The sequence below is a fragment of the Trichomonas vaginalis genome (assembly GCF_026262505.1).
Source record: "Trichomonas vaginalis G3 chromosome Unknown ctg_170, whole genome shotgun sequence".
In the NCBI taxonomy this organism is placed as follows: domain Eukaryota; phylum Parabasalia; order Trichomonadida; family Trichomonadidae; genus Trichomonas; species Trichomonas vaginalis.
Window position 1 is genome coordinate 67,745 of NW_026529257.1, and position 17,218 is coordinate 84,962.

At 30.5% G+C, this 17,218-nt stretch overlaps 4 protein-coding genes and 3 pseudogenes across 7 annotated transcripts, besides 5 other annotated features; 5 read left to right on the top strand and 2 right to left on the bottom strand.

Annotated features, from left to right (window-relative positions):
- Positions 1-4,206: part of a mobile genetic element that runs on past the window's edge.
- On the top strand, positions 2,406-2,764 carry TVAGG3_1085560 (annotated as a pseudogene). Its single transcript has one exon. A coding segment is annotated over exon 1 (359 nt).
- Positions 4,207-4,322: 116 nt separating the features above from the next.
- Positions 4,323-4,856, top strand: TVAGG3_1085570 (uncharacterized protein; the record flags this gene model as incomplete). The annotated part of the gene is made up of 1 exon (XM_051256839.1): positions 4,323-4,856. The coding sequence occupies one exon, from the start codon at positions 4,323-4,325 to the stop codon at positions 4,854-4,856; it is 534 nt and encodes a 177-aa protein (XP_051075942.1).
- A 1,933-nt stretch (positions 4,857-6,789) lies between these two features.
- Positions 6,790-7,488, top strand: TVAGG3_1085580 (uncharacterized protein; the record flags this gene model as incomplete). Its single annotated transcript, XM_051256840.1, has 1 exon — positions 6,790-7,488. The coding sequence occupies one exon, from the start codon at positions 6,790-6,792 to the stop codon at positions 7,486-7,488; it is 699 nt and encodes a 232-aa protein (XP_051075943.1).
- A 581-nt stretch (positions 7,489-8,069) lies between these two features.
- Positions 8,070-8,098: a mobile genetic element.
- Positions 8,099-8,666: 568 nt separating this feature from the next.
- Positions 8,667-8,716: a mobile genetic element.
- A 349-nt stretch (positions 8,717-9,065) lies between these two features.
- Positions 9,066-9,114: a mobile genetic element.
- Positions 9,115-10,340: 1,226 nt separating this feature from the next.
- Positions 10,341-17,218: part of a mobile genetic element that runs on past the window's edge.
- Positions 11,457-12,072, top strand: TVAGG3_1085630 (annotated as a pseudogene). The gene has a single exon. A coding segment is annotated over exon 1 (616 nt).
- TVAGG3_1085640 (uncharacterized protein) lies at positions 12,639-14,951 on the top strand (the record flags this gene model as incomplete). The annotated part of the gene is made up of 1 exon (XM_051256841.1): positions 12,639-14,951. The coding sequence occupies one exon, from the start codon at positions 12,639-12,641 to the stop codon at positions 14,949-14,951; it is 2,313 nt and encodes a 770-aa protein (XP_051075944.1).
- Positions 15,276-15,572, bottom strand: TVAGG3_1085650 (uncharacterized protein; the record flags this gene model as incomplete). Its single annotated transcript, XM_051256842.1, has 1 exon — positions 15,276-15,572. The coding sequence occupies one exon, from the start codon at positions 15,570-15,572 to the stop codon at positions 15,276-15,278; it is 297 nt and encodes a 98-aa protein (XP_051075945.1).
- TVAGG3_1085660 lies at positions 15,592-17,167 on the bottom strand (annotated as a pseudogene). Its single transcript has one exon. A coding segment is annotated over exon 1 (1,576 nt).

The window sequence follows — 17,218 nt, forward strand, 5'->3', positions numbered from 1 at the left end:
AGAGAAGTTAAATGACCTGGTAGCACATGGTAACATGGTAGCACCTTCAGTTGTGCAAGAAACTCACGTAAAGGCTGTAAAGTTTGTACTTCAATATTGAACTTTTTCTCGAACATCTCATTAAATGAAATCATACATTGCAACAATGTTGTATCGTCTTTAAAGTATTTGTATATGTGAATGTTTTGGGCGCTTAAAGACTGTTCGTCATTTTCTATCTCGACTTGAAGTATAAAGTCAACCTTTCTGAAAGCACGTGTTATATACATAGATGTTATGCCAATGTACTTCTCTTCATTTATGTTCACAATCCAGTCTGTTGGAAACTTAAACGTTACTCTGTTCCCCTTTATTTTGACGTCAGGGTTTTCACTACTGAACGCAACAGATAAAGGTATTTGTCTATACATTTAATTCGGATAAAAATAAACCATTTACTCTTTCTTTGCTTCAGCTTCCTTTGCTTTTTGTTCTTCCTTTGCTTTTGCTTCTTCTCTAGCTTTTTTTCGCCAGCAAAACGTGGGTTCTTCTGTCTTCCAGCAGCTAATGCAGCTAGTTGTTTTTCACTAAGTTTTCTTCTTTGGTCTCTCTGGCTTTTGTTCTTGTTTTGTTCCTTCAGTTCGGATAAAATTGTTCACGAATTTCTTTCTCAATGCTTCAACATCTATGACCCCTTGGTCTTGTCCGTAGGATTTGACTGAGTCATTTGACTGTAGATAAAAAACTAAATTAAAACTTTAACCGATGTAAAATGAGCTTGTCAAAATCAGAACGAGAGTCTATTATATTAAATGACGCAGAGGAATACAACATCCTTTCTATTATGTAAGTCAGAGTAAAGATGGTAAAATATATGTAAGAAAAGAAAGGTTCCATTAGCGAATACAGAGAGGAAACATTAAGGTGCATGGCAAGGGTGAAGTCCACGAAGCCATTAAAACCTTCTGTACAAACTGAGCCACCAAAAGAACAAGAAGAAAAGAAGCCAGATGTACTTTCAATAACGAACCAAGAGCTTATTGCAAAGTTCGTGAATTTCATTGAAAAGCAAACCGAGTCAAAGAACCCTGACCACCAGTGAAAGAAGTCGAGAAAAAGAGAATGTACAGTTCATTGAAAATGTCAAGAAAAAACTTCCACACGAATACCAAGAAGAAGAGTGAGAATAATGAAGTAAATAGATATTTTTATCTGAAGTAAATACATGCAGAACGAACAGTTAAACGAATTTACTCAGCAGAGCATATTCATCAGATTCGCTCATATTTCGATATCATAGACAATGCAGTTCAAATTGGTGACACTAATAGAAATATTCTGACGCAAAGATTCCATCACAACCTGGAACTGCTAAAGATAACCATGGGTAACATTCAATCTCTCACCTCCTGGTGAAATATGTTGGACCTTTACAATACATTCATTACGTATAAAATGGAAGGTCAATTTATTGTAGATAAAGAAATTGGTTCAGGTTCCAATAAAACAAACCCACCAGGATTTTGGATTGGTTTCGATGACGCTTTCTATGCAGTTGCTGGATATCAAATCCTTGCAAATGGTCGTATCGTATATTCTCAAGACAACGCAAGAGAAGAAGCATATATAACTTCAAACTCACAAACTACCGAACAAATAAAGAAAGTAGATGTTTCTCAAGATCGACATGAAGATGTATGGAGTCATTCGGGAACATGCAGAACAGGACAAATTGTTAGTGGTCCAATTACAGCAGGAAAATCATTTGATTTTAAGCTTCGTTTAAGAATTCCTGTTAGAGATTCCTTCCATTAGAAGCTATTCGATTTATTCCAGCTTTTGCAGGAAACATTCAGCTTAAAGTAAAGTTCAGTAGCGACGCCTTACAATGCACATCTATATCTGTAAATGATATCATTGCTTTCAATCCAACTCTTAAAGTTGCATTTGCTTCAGATTCAAATCCACCGACAAATAAATTTGTTCCATGGAATGAACATTCACTATGATAACGAAGGCAGTAGAAGCTAGTGGAACAGTTACTATTACAACTGTAACCCAGCAACTATTTCGAACAAAGATGGATTTTAATGAATGTTTCATTCATCCAAAGTCATTCTCTTTAGACCCTAACATTTATACAGAACTTGTAGAACATTATACAAACGAGGCTTTATGTTTTCCTGTTAAAGTTATGGATTGGATTCCTATGGATGGTTCATTCTCAAAGAATACAGATAGTTCAAGTGCAACATTTACAAGCTTATACGCCTATTAATGTTAAAAGTATTTGGGCACTATTTAGAAAGAAAGACAACTATTATGTTAATTTGAGAACCCTAAGTTTAATATCTTCAGCTTTCCATGGGAGCTTATGGAAATATGCCTGCAGAACTGAAAAATCATATGGACCTGTATTTTATGAAATGGTTGCGAACGCCTGCAATACAAACAATGATATGATAGGATTTAATGAAGATGTTATGAGGTCATTGGTGGATGATGGTAGTGTGGAACATAAATGGGATAGCTATGACAACACACATTTCTTATGTGGTTTTCCAACAGAAGTGGACTTTTGCTTCCAGCAAGGTCAAACATCTACTGCTCCAATAACATACAAATTGTCTGTTAAAGGACCTATTGAACTAGCAACAGAAAATGTACCAAAGCCACTTATTGGATTTATGAGGGATTGTTGCTTTGCAATACAAGTAAGACAGTCAGGCATACCAATAATAAGACTTGACGACTATACTTAGCAGCGGACGACAGTGAGGAATAAAGGATGAACGTTTATTTTTAAAGCTTATAAATGAGTTCTTCATCAAGCTCTCGCGAACCTTCACATCTATGAAACAAACTTTACTAAACGATTATGGAGCACCTATTGAATATTTCTTACGAGCTGCAACAATGGCAAGAGCAGTCTCACCAAGGTTAGGTGTTCCACCAGTCCTGTCAAAAATAGCATTTGGTCAAGTCCTTATATAAGATATGGTCTCCCACTAGGTTTGCTAGCTACAGCAGGAGCAGTAATGATGTTTGAAAAAGAAACAAAGCAAATGTTATAAATAATACTGAAGTAGCTGAAGTTAAACAAACTCCGACACCATCGCCAAAACCAACGTCAAAACCAACGCCTTCACAAACAACACCTTCAATGACTCCTGAACCTATGAAAGTACAAACTCCTGTTCAAAAGTCAACTCCAAAACCGACTCCAACATTTAAACCAGAACCTACTCCTCAAATAAATCGTAAAACTCCTGCGTTTCCTTACTGAAAATAATGTTAGTTTTATTTTATTTGAACATTTTATTTAGAGTAAATGACGACTAAAGTCACTGAAGCAATGAAACAAAAATTTTTGGTAGAATACATTAAATCAGGAGCGGTTCCAGAAGGTTTTTACGTTCATACTATGAAGGATGGTAGAGTTCAGTTTAGAGAAAGATAAAGCAACCATTAGATAAAGAAGGAATTTTGAGAAAGATTAAACTTCATGAGGACAACATTGCTGAACTTAAGAAGAAGTTAGAAGAGTTGGAGAAAGGAAGAGAGTTATAAAGTAATGAATTCAAGTGGTGAAAAAAGAGGTGAAAAAAGAGGTGACATCTCACCACTTCACCTAAATTTATTTTTGTGCTATGTTTCATACGTGTGAGGGTGGTGATATCATAATTTTTAAGTTACTGAAATTTTTTATTTTGGATGTAAATGACAGAACAAAACAACTCATTCGAATTCCACAGTATAAAAACATACATTTAAACATTTATTCTTCCTTCCTGAGCATAACATGTTCTTTCAAATACATCCGAGACCAGTTGACTTTTCATTGACTGTGTATAAAGATAGAAATAGTTATATCATTAAACCATACGATGACGAAGGTAAGTTATGTAAATTGTACGTTAAGAAGTTAGAGAAAGTTTATGGCTTCAAGTATGACTACAATAGGGTTAACACTGATGATGAAGATATTGAGGAAAATTTATGAGAACATTAGTGAAGTTGTTAGTGAGAACGATAGTGAGAACGTTTATTTTTACATTAGTGAGTTCGTTAGTGAAGTGGTTGGCGGCTTTGTAAATATTTAAGGTTAAGTTAGTGTTGTCGTTTGTGTTGTAAAATATACGTTAACGGTTTTGTAAAGTGTCAAATTCACAAGTATTGCGTACGGAGGAACGCAGTGCCACAGTACCCAACATAACCATACTAACTATGGTATAAATGAAGTTTTCGTTACTGATGGTCAAGGTAATATTAAAGTCATAAATGGTTATAAATTAACTATATCTGATTATCCTAAACGTAAAGCATATAATGAACGTTATCCTATGCAATTTGATGAAAATGGAAAAGCTGTTAAACAATACATTGGAGAAGGTGAAAATGGTCCAATGAATTCATACCGTCATAATCCATATTCTTATTTCAATGAAGAATTAAATGCTATTGAAGAGGGACCGGATGGATTACCACGATATTCTAACCAGTTTGATGGTCAATATGCAAATATTAGACCTGAAATTTCAGCTAAGAAATTCTTTAAAGTTGCTTTATTCGATCCAGTTTTCGCAAATGTTAAAGATGAACTTAAACAGCAATTCCAACCAATTATAGTAGCAAGAATTGCATCAGGTGCTTTATCTCAAGCATTCAAAGATTTAATTAAGAAACCATTATATCAGCAACGGGGTTTAACTTATGATTTAGTTAAGGAATCAGATAAAAGAAAATTTGAGAAATCAGATGATTATAAGAATGCAATTAATGAATATATTCGGTCTATTAATTTCGATGAAACAGCTAAAAATCAACTTCATGAACAAATACAGGGAATAATAGATTCAAAAGTTCCAGCAAAATAAAAGTTTAAATATATTTTTTTTATTCGAATATAAATGAGAAGACGTTTCACTAGTCAAAAGAACACTAACGCAAAAGCAGAGATTACGGTTGGTTATAACGTAAATGATGATAAATCACGAATTATTCAAAATGTTAAAGTTAATGTTAGCCCCGAATTAACAAGGTCAGCAACTCAACCAAATTTATTAACTCGTGACTTACCGAAGAATGAGGAGAATGAAGAAAACCATGAGAATGGAGACCCATTCATTTTATCTGAACCCGGTAAAGAACCCGTTGAAATTCCCACTTATCCAACATACCCCCACCTCTTTCATCAAACATCGAGAACCCATATAAAAGACATTAATTCTGAATTAATGAAAATTTACCGTGATATAATAATTAATAATTATGATTCAATAATAAATTTAATTGATCAATCTGGTTTAATTATTTTACCTTATGAATCATTAATTCACATTATCGCCATTCTTTGTGATGTTCAAGATTCAGACGTTAAGATTCAATTTTTCATAGATGATGAGGTTTCATGCTGCGGAACAGTTGCAAAAATAAATCCTATAAAGGATATTAGCACAATTAAGATAACAAAGAACGGAACAACAACTGAACTTCATTTAACATATAATGATATTTATAATAAAATAGTTGATGAATATAAAATATCACTTGAAAAATTCTTTGTTAAGGCTATTTAATATTCAAGCATTAACATTATCGAATAATAATCCTTTGAATCATAATCAATAATAATTGACCTTTCACCAGTTTCTATCGTTTGTTTTATTTCTTTTTGTTCCCCACTATCCGGATCGGTCATTGTAATTGTTTTTGTTATAGTATCAGCTTTATCTTTAACTTCAATCTTTTTTCCATCAGGATATTTAAACCAAAATTCCAAAAATTCGATATTGTCAATCTGTTCATATTTTAATCTATCAATTACATTTTTAATACCATCTGAAAATCTTATGAAATGGTCATTATATGGGTTTGATTGAACTAAATTTGAATGAAGTGAAATATAACCTGTTGATGAATATGACACTGACTCATATTTTCTGAAAACACTAAAATTTATAACATGAATGAATTTCTTATTCGTTGAATTTATGAATTCTTGAGGTAATCTTATTCTAGTTTTATTTATCACTGGAAAATAACGCTTTACCATATTTTTATTCGTAATAAAAAATGTCAATTATCAATATTATTTCGAATAATAACTGTGAATTAAATTTAACAGTTAGCGGAATTTATAATGTTACTCTCGTTTCTGTGAGTGGTAAATTTAATCCCATTCTTTTAGACCCTTCAGATTATATATCATTTATTAAAGATGACCATGAAAAAACGTATGATATGTATATAAACAATGTGATAGCGAAATGGGATATTAACACGATTTTAAGTTATTTAAATGAATCATTTATCGTATGGTATGAAGAAAATTTTAAATCAAAACCTGATAAACTTTTTGAACTTGATGAAATAAATAACCTTATTAAATTTCCGCTGAAAATTAAATTTTGTACTCCGCATCTTCGTTCATTGTTGGGGATATTAAATTTTGAAAAAGATGTTGGGGATGTTTTGTATTCTGACACTGGTTCCAATTTCATTTTAATCAAATGTGATAAAGTTAATACCCCAATGAGATTTTCACATCAAACATTAGACCCTAACTCTTACCCATCAATACAAAACATTTTATCCATCAACTTAAACATATTTTCTTTATCATATCCGTTTCAATTATCCGGGAATTCATTTATTCTTCATTCAAAAGATTTATCAAATATTAAATTTAGAATAACTGACCTATTTGATTGTGATTTAGAATTTATGAATGAAATATTATGGCAATTTCAAATAGAAAAAATAGCTGATGAGATAACGGATTAAATATTTATTTTTAAATCATAATAAATGATTAAACAACAGCAACCACAACAACTTAAGGCGCAAAGCGCCCAGGTCCTTCAGACCATTACATACGCCATATATGCATATAATTCAAAGACGGCAGAACAAACGCAAAGGTTGAAATATGGAGATTTGGAGATAGTATTGAAAAATGACCATTTCGAATTCGTTTGCAAAGGTGGTGCAGTGATATCAAATATAAAAGAAATTTTATTTATGAATTCAAAAATTAAAGGAATAACGGATGATATAACATCAATTCCACCAGAAGAACAGAGATATTACGCATTAAATGCATTTCCTAAAGTTTTGAAGATTGGAAGATTTAATTTAAATGAGGAATTCATAGAAGGTTTCCTAAACGACATAATGAAGAAGGTGGATAAGGAATATGTGGATAGTGAGTTAAATAAGAAGGTAGATAAGGAATATGTGGATAGTGAGTTAAATAAGAAGGCAAATTTGGTTTATGTTGATGAAAAAGATAATGAAATTAAAGAAAAGGTTGAATGGTATCATGAATGGACATTTGAGACTTTTAAAGTTAAAGCTGATACAGGATGGGTTTCAGGATGTTTAGACCTTAAAGCAGATAAAACTTATGTTAACGATGAGTTAGAGAAGAAGGCGGATAAGGAAAAAGTTATTTCATTCATTAATACTGAGTTAGCAAAGAAAGCTGATATATCATTTGTGTCATAAGACGAAATGGTGGAAGTGAGGTGAAGTCAAAAAGTGACATATATTTGGCCGGCTAAATTCCCCTTTAGTTTACATGTCAAAATTACAATAAATTAATTATTTTGCTTAGCAATTAGCTATGTATTAAAACTAAAATTATTACTATTCAATTCTTTACATTCAAATATTAAACAATTCAAATTTAATAACAAAGATATTACAATAAATAAAAAAAATGATTAAAAATGTCCCTGAAAATTTTCTGAAAGCTATCTCGTGTTTAGGTCTCAATTTTTTTTAGAAATAGAAAAAGATTGGATTTAACTTTCAAACATTATATATAGTTTTGTATATGGAAGCCTTTAAATACAAGTTAATGATATGGAGTTGTATTGCGAGGAAGAGGGAATCAAAGAAATTGACGAAGTTCCAGAATTTTATTCAACAATTCTTAATCAATTAACAAAAACTATACCGAAACTTATCTTACCATCCAAATCAAATCACATTGCATACGGAATAAACATTTAATCTTTTACCATTAAAATTATATTTATACGTTATTTAATTTTTTTACGTCTAAGTTGAATAGGATAATAGCCGAAGATATAAAGTAACTATAGTTTACAAGCTAAGGAACAAATCAGCATTGAAACTAAAAAATGCTGAAATATTATAATAAATTGAAGAAATACTGTGATAGAATACCTAGTTATACTAGATACTATTATAATATGAACTCATTTGTATTGAATATCGATAATAAAAAATCGATGAAATATTAAAATGAGAATAAATTAATAATGAGATTATAAATTAGAATTATTTCTCTTTTATTTAAAATAAAAACTTAGTTCTATTTAAATTCGATAAAGAAGTACGAAAAAGTTGTATTATACGTATGATGTTGCCCGATGTTTGGTAACACTATTGTAGAATATAAGCATATATGATAGAAAAGCAATATGCTTAATATCGAGTAATTCTAATTTTTTACGAAATTATTCAAATACGTTATTTTTTAAAATGAAAAGATAAGCATACCATTATGCAGTAGTTTGCGCACATATACTATGCTGATGAAAGTTGGTCTCTAATTCGAAACTTGAGTCTGTCAAATTGACGTTCCATCTTATTTTAATCGATATTCAATACAAATGAATTCATATTATAATAGTATCTAGTATAACTAGGTATTCTATCACAGTATTTCTTCAATTTATTATAATATTTCAGCATTTTTTAGTTTCAATGCTGATTTGTTCCTTAGCTTGTAAACTATAGTTACTTTATATCTTCGGCTATTATCCTATTCAACTTAGACGTAAAAAAATTAAATAACGTATAAATATAATTTTAATGGTAAAAGATTAAATGTTTATTCCGTATGCAATGTGATTTGATTTGGATGGTAAGATAAGTTTCGGTATAGTTTTTGTTAATTGATTAAGAATTGTTGAATAAAATTCTGGAACTTCGTCAATTTCTTTGATTCCTTCTTGAAGCGTTGAAATTTCTTATTGACTCTCTTTTTATAACTTTTGAAAGAAACCGTAAAAATTGTGAAACATGCTTTTTAATAAAAACAATTTTGATGAAAACCATAAATTAATTTAAAATTGAAATAAATTTTTGAAATCTATGATATTGAATAAAAAAATTTATAGTGTAGATATTGATATAGATATAGATGTTAATTTTAATATGATATTTGATAAAATTTTTTTTATCAAAACATACTGATAATAGGTTGACATGTAATATGATATTTTGCCTTGTAAATATATTTGGTCGGCAAAATAACCTAATTACTCTTATTTTGAGTTCACTTCCACCATTTCGTCTTATGATAATTTGTTAATGAAGAAATAAAACAATCAGAGGTCTATTTTACTCCACCATTTTTAAATTTTATGAAATCATCAGATAAAACCTTTGATATAGATTCTTTTGAATGGATATGTTTCGATGGAGTGACCATGTATTTATTTTATACAGCTGGAGTGCTTTATTATTTTAAAACAAATGATTTTAAAAACTATGAATCATTGACTCCATCTGTTTTGAATCCTGATACACGAAAGCCAATCATTAATCCAAGAATTTTATATGTTGAATATAATAACGGTAAATTTATGGGAATGATAACGGTTGGAGATGATTTTTACCCTTGTTATTCATTCGATTGTATCCAATGGTTCAAATGTAATTTAAATCAAGATGCTAAATTTAAATATCCAAATAATCCTATTAGATGTGTTAATAATAAATGGGTACTAATTTATGAAGTCAATCAAATTTTCATTAGTGAGGATGGGATAAATTATTATATGTTTAGTATGATGTCATCAGATTTGGAAATTGATTATACAAGTAAGTGGTATTACATTAACAACATGTATTTTATCCTACAAAATGATAAAATTTATAGATCATCTTCAATACCACAAGGTCAATTTGAACAAATTTTTCAAGCTGATGGAGACATTGAAGCTTTATGTTATGGATCAAATGTTTATGTTCTCGTTTCAGGTGAAATGGTCTATTCATATCCTGTAAGTTATAACAGACATATTTATTTATCACAGGATTTATCAAATTGGGAATTGGTTTATTCATTCACTCCAAAACTTACTCGAAATTATAGATTTACAAATTTATTTTATATTGATGGGTATTTCATTGCTTTAGGATGTGGTGATTTAGTAAACATCAGTAGTGATGGAAGAAACTGGTCTGAAATCACAAAATTTCAAGATGTTAGAAAAGCAATTTTCAAAAATAATACGTTAATATTGATAACAAGACCAGTTTTAAATACTCACCCAAATTCAATATTATATAATAAATTCAATATTCATAATGGATTAAATACAATTCTTGAGATGATTTACCCCATTGGTTCTTTATATACGTCAATGAACTCAACAAATCCAGAAACAGTTTTAGGTTTTGGTACTTGGGAACAGATTGTAGATAAATTCTTATACTGTGCTAGATATTCAAAGCAAACGGGAGGTTCGAAGAAAATTACTGAAGCAAACCTTCCACCGCACACTCATACAGGAACTACAAACACAACAGGTAATCATTCACATTCAATAACAAAAAGAGGTTATAGAAATCTTGCAGCAGGTTCGGATAGACAGGGAATGGATAGATATGATATTTCAAGCGACCCAGTAGATTCAAGCGCAGGTATTTTCTGTGGAACCACAGGAAATCATTCACACACTTTCACAACAAATCCAACAGGCTCGGGTGAAGATTATATGCCACCATTTATGACTGTATTCGCATGGTATAGAGTTCAATGAACGCTCAATGTTTGTGAAACAAACTTTAGAACGGACTGAAAGTCCTGAGCTCCAAAAGAGCGAACGGCATAATTTAAATTTTTATTTTAGTATAAATGAAGATTCTACCATATGGTGTTATTGGAAGAGATAAAGATGGAAACCCAATATTTGATCCAAAGTTAAAATTAAAGTTACTGACAAGACAACAACTTGAAAAGTTGCTGAAACCAAAACAGGATGAAAAATGAGAAAATGAGAAAGAAAAAAATTTAAATTATGCAATTTTATTTTTATCATAAATGACAAAATTAATTAAGCCAACTATTTCTAAATTAATGATACCAATGAAATCATTTCATGGAGTACTTATCCCAGGTTCTTCACAATTAGCCGGGGCAAGTGTTGTGACTCAAGGTGGAACATTAGCGAATCCATTCAAATTATTAACTAAAGATGAACTTAATAAAATGATGATAAAATAACTGATAACAAAATTTTATTTCACTGCTACCATGTTACCATGTGCTACCAGGTTAATTAACTTCTCTTAAAAATGATGACAACATGACATTTTGACAACAGTTCAGGAGGAAGGTATTTATGAATTATTTTTATTTTTTTTATTTTGTATGTAAGAACAGAAATGTCAGTCGAAGCACAAACGTTCACGAACAAATCTAATGGCGAAACATTCACAAAAGGCACTTATAATGGTATTGAAGTCTTACGTAGAGACAAGGATGGTTACATTAATGCAACAAAGATGTGTCAGCAGTTTAGGAAAGACTTTAGAAAGTTGTTGGAAAATAAGTCCTGGGAAGAGTATTATAAGGCGTTTTGTGAAGAATATAGCAACCGCCGGAATTCGGACTGTTGCTTTTTATACAAAATTCATGCCGGAATTCCTGATGAAATCAAACAGGTTAGAGGAACGTATGTAGACCCAAGACTTATAAACTATATAGCAATGTGGGCTTCTCCAAAATATTGCATAGCAGTTGGAAAAATTATGGACTCCATAGACAAGAAAGTTCATGAGAAGTTGGATGAAGAAGAACTCGAAGATACAGTAGAAAATGCAAAACATTTGTTTGAAGAAGAAGTTAGAAAAATGCATGAAAAACAATTAGAACATGAACGTGAGATATGTTATGGTTATAGAGATTCTCCATACGAACTAGACCAATGGGAACAAGAAGATTTAAAGAGAGAATTTAGAGAATATGAACTCGCTAAGATAGCATTAGAAGCTGCAGAAAAGAAGTTAAAAGTTTGGGGTTGTTTTGTACAAAAATATTGTGAGTAAATGAACCATTTATTTTTGGTCAAAGCTTCCACGAGAGAAAAGATTCCTCATTCGCTAAGGATTCCAAAAATGAAAAAATCATTGATTTCGGCTGAGAAAAAACAGCAAAACCCTTCTTCCACGGGAACAAAGAAATAAAGAAGAAATAAAGAAGAAATAAAGTAAATTTTTTATTTATTCCCGTGGAAGATAGAGCACTTTTATGACACTTTTTATTCACGACAAACAAGACAAACAAAAAAATCAGAAAATACGGCGCTGTCGCGGTTCGAACCACAGACCCTGACCCCTCCATAACACCACCTTAGACCACTGTGCTACGTAGCCTGTCGACATAAGATTTTATAAATTGCATATTTGACGTAAATTTATTTCCCAGTTATTCAATAATTAATTATTTTTGAAGAACTGAAGGTATCACTACGTCACCATGTATCACTCGGTTAATTAACTTCTCTGAAAAAATGAGACAACATGACATTTTGACAACAGTCCTGGAAATTTGATGCAGCCCAAAAATAAAGTTAGTTTTAAAATTATTTTTATTTTTTTTTATTCCTATATAAATGACAGCAACAAACAACAACAGCAACTATATCGTTTCTGATGAAAAAGTTATTGATTCATTAGCTGAGGAATTAGTTGTGGCAGAAACTAAAACCCTCAACGAAAGAATTGGTGAAAACAAGATTGATTTACATAACTACCTCAAACATGATGGAGGAAGAGGAAGGAAAACTGGTATGGCTTTATTAGTAAATAAAATATCAAATTTAACGATTATAGATGTTGATATCAATAAATCATACAATGATGAACTTAAAGAAACAGTTAGAAAAGACATTTTATCAAAACTTTCGGATAAAGATGTTATCGTTAAAACCGCTTCACGAGGTCTTCACATTTATTGTAACACTAATTTCTTCTATTCAGTTTCGAACAGAATGATTAAATGCTATTCCTGCAATGATTATGATATTGACATAATGACTTCTATGGATGATTCAAAGCGTTCTTTAGTAGTTATGGCTGATTCAAGAGTTCGCAAGAATGCAACAGAACCAATCAATACATACTCATTCATTCGTGGCTGTTATGACTCGACCATAACCAGAACAGTGAATGATATATTAAATGATTTGAATATTAAGGTAAGAGTTGAACAGAAGAATGAAGAAATAAAGACTATCATGAATGAAAACAAAAATGTAAACATTGACGATAAACTTGCCCAGAGCATAGTTGATGGTATTAGTGATTTTGAAGTACATAATGACGGTGGAAATATGAATTTAGAAAAAGAAGTTACATTATTCACACTGTTTCAAGCACTTAATTCGTTACCTAATCATTTAATTAATGAAGCATACAATAACGTTTATAACTTCTGCAGCTTAACTGAAAATGCAAAAAGTAATTTTGAAAAAGCACATAGTAGATATGCACATTTAATGAATTCTCCATTTGTTTTGGTGAAGATTCTAAAACTATATCAAAAAGAATATTATGATGAATATGTTTTACCTTTATTACGTAAGCCAAAAATAACATTTGATATCAAACTTGATGACTCGTTTTTGATAACAGATATTAGACGCATGGCTGAAAATCATCAGTATAAAAACAGTTCTGAAGTAATTGAGGATTTATCACGTGTAATCCGTTTTGTAGATTGTGGAAACAAATACTTCATTCAGAAAGATTACAACATACACGACAAAATGAATCAAATATCATTCGTTCTTCAATCAAACATGAAAGAGTCACTCAAAATGATTAAATTATTTAAAGAAGAAGGTAAAACCATAACAGCATGGGATGTACTACTAAATCAATTGTCTTCATTAACCGTTAAGGGTGTTTGCTTTAAATCTGATTCCCCAGATGTTTTCTCAACGTTTCAAGGTTATAAATACAACATTCTCGAAAAACCAGATTACTCAAAAATTGAGATGTTTATGAATTTCATTAAAGAAGCCATTTGTGATAATAACGATGAAGTGTATAAATACCTTCTCGGTTGGATTGCATCAATGATTCAACATCCTGGAATCAAGAATGAAACAGCAATTATTTTGAAAGGACTTCAGGGAACAGGTAAAAACAGATTTACAGACATTATTTCTGAACTTCTCGCTGGTTATTCATGCAAAAACATTACCGAAATAGGTGAGCTAACGGGTAATTTAAACTCAGTAGTTGAGAATAAAATGTTTCTTGTACTTAATGAACTCAAGAATGTAGGTGAAGACAGACTCGCAAACTTCAACGCTTTGAAATCAATTATTACGGATAATGAGATTAGAATTAATGAAAAGAATCAACCCAGAAGAACTGCTCAGAATGTTGTCAATTTCATTTTGGTAACTAATAACGTCTACCCTGTCAAAATTGAAGTTGGAGACAGAAGATACGTAGTTTTAAGAGTTAATGGTAAATTTAAGGGTCAATTTGATTATTTCAAGAATTTGATGAATTCATGCACAAAGGAATTTTATGATAATTTACTAACATATTTTATGCAATATGACCTTTCATCATTTAATGTACGAATCATACCGATGACTGAAGCCAAACAAGATTTAATTGAATTATCAACAAATCCTTTAGATGTATGGATAAATACACATTATGATGAATTGTGTGCAGGTATGACATGTAAAAATGCTCTATTCTGCAAACCATCAGACATGAAAGACAAAAACTTTCAAATGAGCATTAAAGATAAATGTGATAAGAAACAGAGAAGAATAGATGGTAAACAAACATGGTGTTATGTTTTGAAAGAAGAAATGAAAGGATTATATAAACAGGTTGAACCAAACGATAATGAGGATTCATTTACTGACGATAAAATACCTGTAAATGAAGCTTTATAAAGTATGATTTGAATTTATTTTTGCATTAATCCTGCTGTGTTGTCAAAATGTCATGTTGTCAGTAATTTTAAGAGAAGTTAATTAACCGAGTGACACATGGTGACGTAGTGACACCTTCAGTTATTCAAAAATAATTAATTATTGAATAACCTAAAAACCATTAACGATAAAATAACTGATAACAAAATTTTATTTTTATATAAATGGATACCCCACAAGCTCAAAATTTACCACGAATCATAACAAGGGAGGAAATAATAAAAATGATGCAAGAACAAATTAAAAACAACAAACCACGAAAACCGAGAAGATGAGGAATAAAAATTAAATTTGGATTGAGTTTAAAAATTCATCTTTATTAAATTCATCTCTTCCAATCAATTTATTTATTCTATTAAATTCTTTTATTTTTGCTTCACTCAGTTTAAGGATTGAACGGTAAGTTTCTAATTTTTCGATTATTTCTTTCCTCTCTTTATCGTTTTCAGCCCCACCGCATTGCGGCTTCTTTTTGTAATAGCATATTTTTGATTTAATTCTGTTTAGTTTCTTTTTATATTCATCGTCTGGACTCTGAATCTTAATTGAATCAGGACTCTTGGATGCTTCGTTGTCACTCATTTCTTACGAAATAAAAAAATTAAATATTATTTAAATATAATGGAGTAATAAAATAAATCGGAATTTCTATTAATTTATTGTCAACTTCAACTAATGCATTGCCGTTAATATATCTAACAAATTCAGCTATTGTGTCAAATCTTCGTCTTCTTTTTGTCATTGATTTATCAGTTTTTCCATAATCGAGATGAATCAAAATTTTATCCCCTTGTTTAAAATTCATGAGCCCCGAATTAATTTGTTCACGTTTAACATCATTTAACCTTTCCATTTGCTTTCTAATATATTCCCATTCTTTTGAAATATCATTTTTCATTTCCACTGGTTTCATGTTTATAGTTCTATGCCATGTATTATTGTAATAATATACTAACTGCTGTATGATGGAGTCATGATTTCCATCCCAGTATATCTGACCGTTAACCTCTAACGCATCTCTAAGAGTTCTCATTACCGCATCAACTATTTTATTATGAAACGTATATGGAGAGGATGAAAAGTAAAAATTAATTTGTGGGAAATAATGAGCCATAGCTGCCTGAAATCCTTTATCACCATCACCCCTTATATTATCTACTCTTTCATGATCTAGTAAGTATTGTATAGCTCTTCTTGTTTCCTGTTCTGTTTTCCCTTTCACCGGAATGCAATATAAATATCTGGTGTTAATGTTAATGGCAAATAAATAAGTAACGTTTCCTTTTGAATATTCTAAATGATCGATTTCGTATGAATATGGATATGGTGCAAATGAAGGGCGACTAAATTTTTCCTTTAACGGTTGAATTTTTGGGTCAGTTGGTTTATTTAATATTTTGAAATCCTTTTTAAAATCTTTTTGCTTCTTTAATGTTTGAAATGGATATAATAAAGTGAATGATGAAGGATTAACTGAAGGAGGAGGTACTACTGTTGGAGGTTTTGGTATTGCAAGTGATTTAATTTTATCTGCTTTGATTTTGGATGATGAAGTTTTGGAATTCATTCCTCCTTTCATTAATTCTGGATGTATTCTATTCATTTGTTTTAAATATGCTGTATATAAAGGTTTGATATACTTTCCCGCTTCGAGTTTATGTTGAAGGATGAATTCCAAAAGTTGATCTTCATTTAAAAGTCGGGCTGAATATGGTTTAACTAATGAATCATAAATTAAAGCTTGTGCATCATTTATGGTCTGAAGGACCTGGGCGTTTTGCACCTTTAGCTGTTGAACATTTGCTACTTTCTCTTTTGGTGTTGTTTTCGGCTTTTTTCTTCTTTGGCTTTTGCGGCTCAGGATTATATAATTTATATAATTCATCAATATCTTCTTCTGTTAATACTTTATTTTTGAAATCTTTCAATTGTTTAAGTTGTGATTTAGTTTTTCCCTTTGTATATTCATTATTTTTAATTTTGTCTTTAATTTTAGAAATTATTTTATCATGATATTTCAAAATTTCATTTTTATAATATGGATAATAATAATCCATATCATCACCCGTTATATTGTTATTATGTTTTTGGAGATATGATTTTAATTCATAATAATTAAGAAAATTTTGATTAAGTACTAAATCATCAATTAAAATTTCTAAATCTACGTTATCCATTTATATAAAAATAAAATAAATGTTTTAAGGGTGCCCACCTCTTTGAATCAT